Raw genomic sequence first — 12,604 nt, 5'->3', positions numbered from 1 at the left:
AAAAATGGTTTCTATGCAAAGTGGAACTAACAGATAATTGGCGTTAATGTGTGGTATACAAATTAGTAAAATACATGGCACTCGTGTATCTGTATTTTTTTTATTGTGTTGTCTTATTTTTTATTTTTTTTATCAGCAATGTGTTATCTTATTTTAACGATTTAAAATCTAATATTCAGATTAATTTTAATTTTGTATTTTTACTTAAATTAAATTCTAGAAAAGGAATATGAAATCACTAAATTAACGTTCTACTACAGTACATGATAAAACAAACAAATTCTTTAGTGTTCAATTCATTTATCGTAAAATATATTAGCTCGCCTGAAGCGAGGCAATACTCATTTTGGTGGTTGTGAACTTGATTCCGTCGGAATCAATCCCCAAATCCTCCGTCCCTCGCCGGAAGCGATTCCGTATATGAGCGGTGGCGCGCCTTCGATTCAACTCCTAACCGATGGAATCACCGGGTAAGTTAAGCTGGATCCACCCGTTACATTATCGTTCGATCAGTTTTCATTTCCCAACGAATTCGCGTTCGTTAATTTTCAGGTGCTTTGAGGGACACGTCGGTTATCGTGGTGACGCTGGACTCCGACGATGTCTGCATCATTGTGAGCCTCTCCACCAGAACGGACACTCAGGTAATCTACGTCGATCCCACCACCGGCGCGCTTCGCTACGTTGCTAGGCCAGGGTTCGATCTGTTCAAGTCGCAGGGTGAGGCCTTGGATTTCGTCACCAACGGATCGCGATTTGCTTGCAAGAGCAGGACTTCCGCAAGGGCGATATTAGGATACGCCGCGTTCGGGAACTTGGCGATGCTCCTCGTCGCGACGAGGTTGACTGCCAGCATTCCCAATATGCCGGGTGGCGGTTGCGTGTACACGGTGGCGGAGAGCCTCTGGATCAGGATTCCGCTGCACAACGCGGTGGCGCTGGGGAAAGGAGAGGCCAAGAACGTGCAGGAGTTGACGGAGCTTGATATTGACGGGAAGCATTACTTCTGCGAGACGAGGGATGTTACGCGCCCTTTTCCGAGCCGCTTCCCGGTGAGTCAACCTGATGAGGAGTTTGTTTGGAACGCATGGTTTTCTACGCCGTTTGTTGATATTGGCTTGCCGCGGCATTGCGTCACGCTACTTCAGGTTCTGTGTTCTCTTCTGTTTACATTTGAGTGCATGTAGTATAACTTAATTTTAAAGTATCGATTGTCTGTTGAACCCTGAGAATTGCAAGAAAGTAGTGAAAGTTGGATACTCCGAATGTGCAATTGAGTGAATGTAGTATAACTTGATCTTGATATATCGGTTGCTTGTTATCTTGTTAATGGCGTGAAAGTAGGATACTCTGAATTCGGGAGTTCAATACAGTTTATGTTACTCAAGGTTTTGAATTTTAGTCACGGTTGTAGTTTTGTTGTTCCGAGATTTTGTACGAAATTGCAAACAAGTGTGGCCACAAGTGTCGTTGTGTTGCAGTTAATACACCCCACAAACCTTGATGTTGTGATCGACATTTTAGTTGCAGACTGTTTTTTGAACCCTGGTTACCTGTGTTATCTTGCTAGCTGAAATGTTTTGTTTGTGCAAATTGGGCCAAGAAAGAAGAGTTTGTTAGGAGGTTGATGAATTTTTCTTTTCTACCTCCGTACTTGTGCAGGCTCTGTCTCAATTAGTGATTATTTTTTATTGCAATGCTGTACCAAAGATAGTACATGTATAGAGCAATTAAGATGTGAAATTCGCACGTGCATTCTTTTGTCTCACTTGGTCTTGATGTGTAGGGGTTTGCAGAATGTAGAAGTTTTGGAAGCTCAGGTCAACTAGAAGGTATTGTGGTTCTCACAGCTCGTCGGAGTAGGCTTCACCCAGGTACTCGATACTTGGCAAGAGGGCTAAATTCGTGTTTCAGTACAGGTGAATATATCTATCATTGACTGTTTAACTTGCATTTTTCCATCTTATAATGAGTTGATTTATTTACCCGTAAGAATAGCTATCTGTCTGACTTTAAGGAAATAATAATTTATTTTAACTTAATATTGTTTGATTATGATTTTCATACTTCATCATGTAAATTATGGTTTCAGTAGCTCTACTTGTTTTATGTTATTAAATAGAACCTTATTTTGCTTCCCATTATGCATTCATATCTTCGTTAAATTTCCCAAATAGGGAAAGTTTCACAATCACTTATTTCACCCTAGTTCTTTTTGTAGTGTAACTTGTGCTTACTGTTTCTTTTCTATCATTTATTCATCATATATTCTGTTTTGCTTTGATAATCATCATTTTGTGCACCTTAGTATTGCCACATGCCAAGTGTTTATTAGGTTCCATTTTACAGGAAATGAAGTGGAGTGTGAACAACTTGTATGGGTTCCCAAACGATCTGGTCAAAGTGAACCTTTCAACACATATGTGTGGCGAAGAGGCACTATTCCTATCTGGTGGGGTGCAGAACTGAAAATCACAGCTGCAGAAGCTGAAATTTATGTTTCTGATTGTGATCCTTATAAAGGAAGTGTACAGTATTATGGAAGACTGAGTAAGAGATATGATGCTCGAAATCTAGATGTACGTGCTGGTGAGAAATCAAACAGGAAAGCTTTGGTTCCCATTGTATGCATAAACTTACTTCGAAATGGTGAAGGAAAGTCAGAGTCCCTTTTGGTTCACCATTTCGAGGAGTCTATTAACTTTATTAGATCATCTGGGAAGCTTCCTTTTACTCGGGTCCATTTAATAAATTATGATTGGCATGCTAGTACAAAATTAAAAGGTGAACAAATGACAATTGAAGGGTTATGGTTACTTCTGAAAGCACCTACTATATCCATAGGTATATCTGAAGGGGATTATTTGCCTTCCCGACAACGAATAAATGATTGCAGAGGTGAAATTATCTACAATGATGATTTTGAAGGTGCATTCTGCTTAAGAACACATCAAAATGGGATAGTACGTTTTAACTGTGCCGATTCTTTGGATAGGACCAATGCTGCTAGTTTTTTTGGCTGCATCCAAGTATTCACTGAGCAATGTAGACGACTGGGTATATCACTTGATAGTGATTTGGCATTTGGTTATCAGTCAATGAGAAATAATTATGGTGGATATACTGCTCCACTGCCACCTGGGTGGGAGAAGCGATCTGATGCCGTGACAGGAAAAACGTATTATATCGATCATAATACCAGAACCACCACATGGATGCATCCATGTCCTGATAAACCATGGAAGAGATTTGATATGACATTTGAGGAGTTCAAAAGATCAACAATTTTATCTCCTGTATCTCAACTTTCTGACCTTTTCTTACTTGCTGGGGATATTCATGCTACTCTTTACACAGGTTCCAAAGCAATGCATAGCCAAATACTTAGCATATTCAGTGAAGAAACAGGAAAGTTTAAACAGTTTTCTGCTGCACAGAATGTGAAAATCACTCTGCAAAGAAGATATAAGAATGCAGTTGTGGATAGCTCTCGTCAAAAGCAATTAGAAATGTTTCTTGGAATGAGGCTTTTCAAGCATCTTCCATCAATTTCCCTTAAACCTCTACATGTATGTGACTTGCCAACTGTCAAAGTTAACTGAGTGATGCCTTTCTGTTTCTTTTTCATGTATCAAGTGCCTAGCAATTGCAGTTTCATAATTAATTTCATGTTAGTCACTGAATCACATCTCCTTTCACTTTTTGCATCTCTCTGTTGCTAAATTTTCGGTATTAATTTCTGCTTCTGGTTGAGGGATTCCACTTTAACTGTTGACTTGTAATCCCAGTTAATACCATAGAATTTTTTTAATGTGGGGACTTTTAAACCTTGTGGTTTACAGTGGGAACAGACTAGCTGTTACCAATAACTTGTTTATCTGATCATTGTAGGTACCATCTCGACCGTCTGGTTTTGTTCTCAAACCGATCGCAAACTTGTTTCCTATTTCTGGTGGTGAAGCTAGTCTTCTGAGTTTCAAAAGAAAAGGCCTTGTCTGGGTATGCTAAATGTTTTTCTCTGTTCTATCATGTATGAATTTTTCAATTATATTTGCCTGAAATTTTTATATATCTCATCTTACCAAAGTATGTATACATTTTCCTTTTACAGATTTGTCCACAGCCTGCAGATGTAGTTGAAATCATTATTTATCTTGGTGAACCTTGCCATGTTTGTCAGCTCCTTCTCACAATATCCCATGGTGCAGATGATTTAACTTATCCATCAACAGTTGATGTAAGGACAGGGCGCCATTTGGATGGGCTTAAACTGGTCTTAGAGGTCTGTATTTTGTCCTCATTATGTCTCACAACTCATAATATTAACGTGTGCATAATACTACTGAAAGAGTTGATCTTAATCATGCTATTTTAATAAGAAGTCTTGCGTTCATTTGTACTTTGTGCAACTTAAAACTTTCTAAAAGGAATATTTTGAAAGGCATCTTCAATTTTTAATTATTATTTTGACTGTATTAAATAAAAATATTTAAATTTTAGTAAGCAATGGTTTGTCTAGCTATAGTGACGAGCAACTTATTACTTTCTTTTATGGAGTTTTTATAGATACAGTTCTGACATGACATCTGAACCCTGTCTGACATCTATTGGCAGGGTGCTTCTATACCACAATGTGCAAGTGGGACCAACCTTGTGATACCCTTACCTGGGGCAATTAGTGCAGAAGACATTGCTATAACTGGGGCAAATTCTCGTCTTCATTCCCAAGATGCATCACCCTTCTCCTTACTGTATGATTTTGAGGAACTTGAGGGAGAGTGGGATTTCCTTACTCGTGTAGTTGCACTAACCTTTTATCCAACTGTTTCTGGAAGAAAACCATTAACGCTTGGTGAGGTATATGAGTCGTGGCTTGACTAACTATAATAGTCTTTGGCATTTTTATTTAATATTCTATGTGGGTTGCATGACTGTACTATTTTGTCTTGTGACTAAAAAATCCTATATATTGCAAATATGATGCTTAATTTAACTGAATAGGTGAGTTGATAATCAATCATTATAGGTTTAATATATTTGATGTGGATCCATTTTGAGGTATCTCTGTATTGTGTGAAAATTCCCCATTTTTAACTAGGGGATGCTAAAGTATCCTGTGCTTTTAATTCTAATGTTTCCTAGCTATGTGAATTGTCGTTAGTCGGTGTTAATTTAGACTGCATGTCACTAACAATGAAAACTTGTTCCTTTTCTAAATGGATTTGATTCTAGCATATTTTCATTATTTCCTTTTTTTCTCTAAATCAATTTTTAATTTGATGAAACAGAAATACTTTCTAAAATGTCAAGGTCTTGAAATAAATTTAAAAATGTATATCTAGACGAGTGCTCAAAAGGCAATGCAACATGATTTTGATTGTTCTTCTACCTTTTTACTAGACCAATGGTTGAATGCTCTACTTGCATATGTGCTCTCCCTATCACTATTAATTCAATTGCTGAGTTAATTTTCTATTGCTCTACTTCTATTTTCAAGGTAGGCATGTTAATTTGGGTTATGTAAATCTTTAATTGCTGCTATATGTTGTGGTTTTTCTATAGATTGAAATCCTTGGAGTTTCTCTTCCTTGGACTGATATATTTACCAATGAAGGCCCTGGTACAAGATTAGTTGAGCATGTCAAGAAGTTTCAAGAGGAACTTAATCCCTTTTTATCTGGTTCAGATACAAGTCCATTTAACCCTTCATCCATTGAAAAAGTATCACCACCCAAGCAAGTAGGCACTTCGGCTGACCTTTTTCTTGACCTCCTGTCTGGGGAGGACCCACTTCCACACCCACTTGCGCAACCAGTTACTGACGATGTTGTCTACCAGAAAAGTGACCCACTTGAGTTCTTGGACCTAAGTGTCGAAAATCATGGTGCCAAAAGTGACAGTAAATTTTCAGCAGAAGATGCCCGACATTCAGATAGTATTGCTCAACAATATTTGACGTGCCTTAAAACTCTTGCAGGGCCAGGTCTGGTATGTTATCAATTTCATGATGTTTCAATGAATCATCATAAATTTTCCAAAAGCATTATGTTCCATACATTATTCCATTACTGTTGTCGTCAAAGATAATTCATGACATAATATTTGGATATAAGTTTCATTCATGATTGTTATTTGTTATCAGATTCTGTGCAGTTTCCACTAAGGAATATTGTTATCTTAATTGCCAATGTTCACACTTGTATTTGCATCATAGTACAGTCACTTTTAATATTTGGATTAAAGTTTTGGTGAATTCTGCACTTCAGTGGAATTTGGAGCCAGCTTATATTGGTTAATTTAGAGGTTTTTGGAAAAGAAGGAGGGCAATATTTTGTGGTGGTGGTGTGCAGATTTTTCAGTTCTCGTGTATTTGGTTGGATTGAAAAGTGAGTTAAGGTTTTATATGTATTTGTGGGCTTTAGAAGGCAACTTCCCTATTATATTTTCTGAGGATTTGGAGTGTTTTATTGCATTGACAAGCATGTTTGACTTTACTCTTTCCTTTTTATTTATTTTCTTAGTGCGAAGGAAATCTCATTCTACATTTTTTATTTGAGTAAGCCCCTTAAATTAGGCCTCAAGGTTATATATAGGCCAGGGGTTTTCCATTTAGTCCCCTCGTTTTAGTCCTTTTTCACTTTATTTTTCTCTATTGTATTGGCCCAAAAGAGACTAAAGAGAACTGAGTTTTGCAAATTTGGGATTAACAGAAGGTTATTAAAATCTTTCGGACTAAAATGCCTGAAACCCTCCTTGTCTTTCTCTCTTTAAAGAGTTATTGTATAAAGAGAAAAATGGAATAGATGTGTTGTTTACACTCTGAGATATATAGGTCATGCTTACGGCTTCTCTCTCCAGTACTCATGGTTATTTCAAGGAGTTTCATTTTTCATAGGGAGAGAGTCTAGGCAGCCTTGATGCATATTGATTCCTTCTTTTCCTATCATGTATTGTCTTCATCTGTTTTAGAGGATATTTCTATTATGAGTCATACTTTCTCCATTTCTCACTAATACAATTTCTTTATCAGAAAATGGGAAATGAATGTATAAGATGTTGGAGAACTGGTTAATAGTGATTAGCAGGGCACTGAATGTATAAGTTATATTATATTTATAGCTCTTAAACGAAACAAGTAATTGTTCTATTGGTATCTTCAGTTTAAATCTAATCATGAAGTATTTTGGCTGTTTTATAGCAAAGAAAAATCAACTTCATTGAAGCCATGAAACTTGAAATTGAACGCCTTAAGTTGAATCTTTCTGCTGCTGAAAGGGATAGAGCCTTGCTATCTGTTGGAATGGATCCTGCAACCATAAATCCCAATGCACTTCTTGATGAAGCTTATATGGGAAAATTATCTAAAGTTGCAAACAATCTTTCCCTGCTTGGTGAAGCTTCTCTTGAAGATAAAATTATTAGTGCTATTGGTCTTGAGACTCTTGATGATAACCCAATAGATTTCTGGAATATTATCAGAATTGAGGAAACCTGTTCTGATGGCAAGTGTGAAGTGCGTGCTGAATTTAAAAAGGCAGTTCATTCATCTAGCACAATGTCATCTACTGGTTCTTCAGAAGCTTTATTCTTGTGTTCTCAATGTGAAAGGAAGGTTTGTAGAGTTTGCTGTGCAGGGAGGGGGGCACTTCTGCTTGTAGGATATAACACTAGAGGAGAGGTCATGAATTACAATGGTGCTTCAAGCCAAAGTGGCCAAGTTGATTTACCTGTAAATCGTTTATTAGCTCGAGATGGTATAATTTGCAAGCGGTGTTGCCAGGATATTGTGCTTCATGCATTGATTTTGGACCATGTGAGGGTTCTGATTAGCTTACGAAGAACAGAACGTGTGGAAAAGGCTGCTTGCAATGCTTTGACGCAAATCATTGGTTCATCCTGGGATTATCTTCTAGAAAAGAATAATGCCTATAATAACAAGCCTACTGGAAAAGCAGTACGTTTGTTACTGAACGGATATGAATCCCTTGCTGAATTTCCTTTTGGCAGCTTTCTACACCCGGTATATTTTTTAATTTAATATATTTTAATTTTTGCCACTGCGTCATTTTGTTTTACTTTTTCATGTGAAATATCAAGCCACGTACTGTTGCATCTACCAAAGATGTGTTTAATCAATGATATATGGCTTGCATCCAAAGTTGAACCATGCATGGACGAGATTAATACCAATTATCTTAATGATTTTAATTGTTATGGTTCATCGATGAATATGTTTTTGTAGAAAGAAAATCATTTGATACAACTGATGCAAGAACTTGAGAATAATTGTGTATGTGATTTTTTGTATCTGAATTCTTCTGTATGATTATGCTGTCTCATTTTGCTAGACAGTGGAGATTTTCAAGTGATATATCCAGAAACTATAGTAAAAAAAAATATAAGCCTTGTTTTCTTGAAAAGATTTAGAAAACTAGCAAATACCATAGCAAACCTATCTATCGTTATTTATATTGGCTGCTTTATAACAAATATTTAACTATTTTCAGTGGTTTAATCAACTGTCACTTTTTGATTATCCTCTTGTTTGTTTTGTACTAATTGCGTGTTAAGTGAAACATTACGGGGTTTAATTTTGTGTTGCTACTATTTAGCCAAAAGAAAATATTTTTTGCTACATTCGGGAGCCAATATGATTCTGATCTTTCAAATACAAGGGTAATCCTTCTTTTGCAACACATTTATATGCTATAACCATTAGCCATGCAATTGCAGTTTGAAGCAGCAGCAGATTCTGCTCCATTTTTGTCATTGCTTGCTCCTTTAAATTCTGGTTTGTGGTTATCATATTGGAAAGCTCCATCTAGTACCACTGCCGTTGAATTTGGAATTGTCCTTGGCAATACTTCTGATGTTAGTGGAGTTATATTAATTGTCAGCCCATGTGGCTACTCTGCGGCTGATGCTCCAATTGTAAGTATTCATTTGTCACATTTCCTTTTTTTCCTTTTATTGTTCATTGTGTTTAAAATTTAACTCTAGGAATATGTTGGAACAGGTACAAATTTGGGCAAGTAACAAAATACACAAGGAAGAAAGATCTTTAATGGGAAAGTGGGATCTGCAATCCATGATTAATTCTTCCTTAGAACTATATGGACCTGAAAAGTCAGGAACAGAGCATAAAGTGCCTAGACATGTGAAGTTTACCTTCAAGAATTCTGTTCGCTGCCGCATAATTTGGATAAGTTTACGCCTTCAGCGACCTGGTTCAAGTTCTATAAATATTGGAAATGACTTCAATCTGTTGTCTATTGATGAAAATCCTTTTGCACAAGAAACTCGACGGGCCTCATTTGGAGGATCTATTGAAAGTGAACCCTGTCTTCATGCCAAGAGGATTTTAGTGGTTGGAAGCTCCGTTAGGAAGGAAGTTGATCTTAAACCACAACAGAGCTCTGACCAGTTGGCCCTGACAGGGTGGTTGGAAAGAGCACCACAGCTAAATAGATTCAAGGTAAAATCTGTGCTATTTTGCTTCATCCTTTTGTGATAACCATTTTGTTTTTGAAGTTATCTCAATCTCAAAAATATATATTAACCTCTTATTTTATTAGGTTCCATTTGAGGCTGAAAGATTGATGGACAATGATCTTGTACTGGAGCAGTATCTGTCTCCTGTTTCTCCCCTGCTTGCTGGATTTCGTCTAGATGCCTTTAGTGCAATCAAGCCTCGGGTTACCCATTCACCTTTTTCAGATGTACATAGCAAAAGTTTTCCTTCCCTTGTGGATGACAGATACATCACTCCAGCTGTACTGTATATTCAAGTATCTATTCTCCAGGTAATTAATTACTGGAACATTACTGCTTCTGTCACTTTTCTCTTGCCTAGATCAGTGGAGGTTCTCCTTCCATGAATTGCTATGTTTAGTAGAGCTCTGATTCTGTATACCTATTTTTTTTTTTTTCTGGCCATGGTTGTTTGGCACCTGCACAGTAATATGCAGAATGAATTTTAAAAGAAGAAAAAAGCATCAAGGTTTAATTCACAAAGCATTTTTTTTATATCCACGAAGAAGCATAAGTTGTACACTTTTTAAGTAATAGAAAAATGGTTCGTCCGTTGTTTGTTTTTTAGTTACACTTCATAGAAATTTTTCTTTCATAAGGGTAGATTTTTTTAATAGAAACGAGAGTGCTAAGGCATCACTATGTTGTTTGTACCCCAACTATGTTAGCACCACAAACAACATCAATCATTTGCAGCACCTCAAAATATTATAAAAAGAAAGAAGAAAATATGAAAATATTGGGGGGACCAAACCTGATCCATTAATCCCTAACCCTTTAAAAGGGTAAAATCAAATCTTTCTAGTGCCAAACTAGGAAGATTATCCCACCAAGTATAACCTTGACATCTAGTGCCAAACTCAATGAGTTTATCCCACGCACTGATTACTTTCTCTAAAAATATGCAAACAATGAATGCACATAGTATTACTATTTACACAACAATTCAACTTGATTCTAAGGAATAATACGTGTATTAGACCGAGCTTAAATAATAAGTTGAGAGTTACGCTCAATCCAAAGATTAGTCCAATCACACTTATCATCCCAGCATATAAAGCATTATGAACACTAAGCTATGAAGAGAAATAACCCACAATGGAAGCATGATGATCGCTAAAAATAATCCCACAGCCAAATACACTAGGAGAACCTTTAGCTGTCCCATCAGTATAAGTATATTACATTTAAACCAATGTGAAGGAGAATGAAGCCAAAAAATCAGGATAATAAGCTTTTGCACATTGGACTCCTACAATCGGCATAACATTTCTTTGCCGGATTGACCTCGACATAAGGGTAAAAAGTACGAACTCTTAGTTTTAATGATATTTTGAAAACTCCTACGTATATTTTTATCATAAAATAGCAATTCGAAAATCTTAATCTCTTCGCTTAGGTGAAGAAATATAAATGATTCTATATTACATTGGCTAGAGGCATAAATGGTCCACCTAGTCTATGCTAAAATTCTATTTTTTGTTTAATTGGAAAGGGGCGACCAGGATTGATTTGTAGACCTCTAACTCTCTAAAGGCTTTTTTATGAACCAACTATTCCATAAACCTAAACTGTCGAATAGATACTTTTTTTTTTACATTTGACACCTACCCATCCCTCTTTTGAAATATTACTTTCTATTGATCTTTTATGGGTGAAACGACCGGATTATTTTGATTGATTGCAGGAACCCCATAGCATGGTCACCATTGGTGAGTACCGATTACCAGAGGCCAGAGCTGGAACACCGATGTACTTTGATTTTTCTAGCCAGATACAAACTCGCAGAATTTCTTTCAAACTACTCGGAGATGTTGCAGCTTTTACTGACGACCCATCAGAACAAGATGATTCTGGCACTAGAATTTCTCCACTGGCAGTGGGGCTATCTTTGTCTAATAGAATTAAACTGTATTACTATGCTGATCCATATGACCTTGGCAAATGGGCTAGTCTGGGAGCAGTTTAATTACACGTCAGTACTGGTTATTACATTGATTGATTGTGTAAAAACCTTTTCACATTATGTTGTATTATGGTATGTAAAGTTCTTCCATTGATGTAATAGTATGATAGGATTATTCTATTAGGAATATTATTTGTATTATTTCTGGGTTAGCTTGGAAAGGTGGGATTTGGGTGTTTTGATTGACTTTGCGATTGGAGGTTCCATTTCAGTAGTTATTTAGTTTACCAAAAGGGTGAATTTCATTTTTGACTTATATTTTTAATAAATTTGTTTCTCTCAAGTTTTATTATTTTATACTATTTTTTAATTAGAATACTGTCTATGTGTGTGTACATGTATTTTTTATTTTTTAAAAAGTGTATATTTGGTGTATAAATAAAAAAAATTGTGAATCAATTTAGTAGTACAATTAAAATCAAAATTTTATTCAAAATTAGAATATTAGAATATTTTCTTTTATTTATATTATGTATGTGTTACGAGAGTAATACTGAGATCATCATTTAAATATATAAACATTAATTTAATAAAAAAAAAGTAAATTTATTCAATATTTAAAAATTTATTTTTTATTATTTTTTTTTAAAAAAGTTTATACAAGTCAACTCATGTGTGCGACCGATTAATTGATCCATATTTGACAGATTATATAATGGATCAAATTCATATTTACTATGGACTTTTTTTTTTCTTTTCTTATTTTCATATAATACAAAATATGAAAATACTTTTTTATCCTTTCATTTGCATATTCAGAATTATATAATCTGGAAGTTTAATCTTGAATTTGGATATAATTTATGAATTATATAATCCGAAATATATTTTTAAAAAAGGTATTTCAAATTATATAATTTGAAAGTTTAGATTTAAGAGTAGCTTTTGGGTTATGTAATACAACCATGCATTTGAAAAAAAGGCTTTCAGATTACATAATTCGAAAGTTAATCTCATATTGGAAAGACTTTTGGATTATGTAATATGGAAACTAATCATGTTTCTGAAAAAAAAAAACTTTTGTATTACATAATCGGAAAGCTAGTTACGAATTTGGAAAAAGACTTCTGAATTACGTATTCTGAAATATTACAAATAGACATATTT

The 12,604-nt window shown here is 35.5% G+C and overlaps 1 protein-coding gene across 2 annotated transcripts; it reads left to right on the top strand.

Annotated features, from left to right (window-relative positions):
• Nucleotides 1-268: 268 nt before the first annotated feature.
• SAC9 (sacI homology domain-containing protein / WW domain-containing protein) lies at nucleotides 269-11,794 on the top strand. 2 transcript variants are annotated; one of them, XM_068606731.2, is made up of 13 exons: nucleotides 269-470; nucleotides 553-1,148; nucleotides 1,787-1,919; nucleotides 2,350-3,569; nucleotides 3,892-3,999; nucleotides 4,112-4,282; nucleotides 4,615-4,857; nucleotides 5,563-5,988; nucleotides 7,199-8,020; nucleotides 8,734-8,931; nucleotides 9,017-9,475; nucleotides 9,576-9,803; nucleotides 11,219-11,794. In XM_068606731.2, the coding sequence occupies exons 1-13, from the start codon at nucleotides 458-460 to the stop codon at nucleotides 11,498-11,500; spliced, it is 4,899 nt and encodes a 1,632-aa protein (XP_068462832.1). In that variant the 5' UTR covers nucleotides 269-457; the 3' UTR covers nucleotides 11,501-11,794. The 2 variants fall into 2 exon arrangements, with proteins under 2 accessions (XP_068462832.1, XP_090156403.1); XM_090300277.1 differs by having other exon boundaries at nucleotides 287-470; nucleotides 1,797-1,919.
• The last annotated feature ends 810 nt before the right edge of the window (nucleotides 11,795-12,604 follow it).

Source organism: Phaseolus vulgaris, chromosome 3 (assembly GCF_051622355.1).
Source record: "Phaseolus vulgaris cultivar YP4 chromosome 3, ASM5162235v1, whole genome shotgun sequence".
Classification (NCBI taxonomy): Eukaryota; Viridiplantae; Streptophyta; class Magnoliopsida; order Fabales; family Fabaceae; genus Phaseolus; species Phaseolus vulgaris.
This window is presented reverse-complemented; position numbering and strand designations above follow the sequence as displayed.

Bases quoted from the DNA above. Each gene is read 5' to 3' on its own strand.
- SAC9 (XM_068606731.2), top strand. The intron at 1,920-2,349 runs GTGAATATATCT...TCCATTTTACAG, and splicing joins AAATTCGTGTTTCAGTACAG to GAAATGAAGTGGAGTGTGAA. The intron at 3,570-3,891 runs GTATGTGACTTG...TGATCATTGTAG, and splicing joins TTTCCCTTAAACCTCTACAT to GTACCATCTCGACCGTCTGG.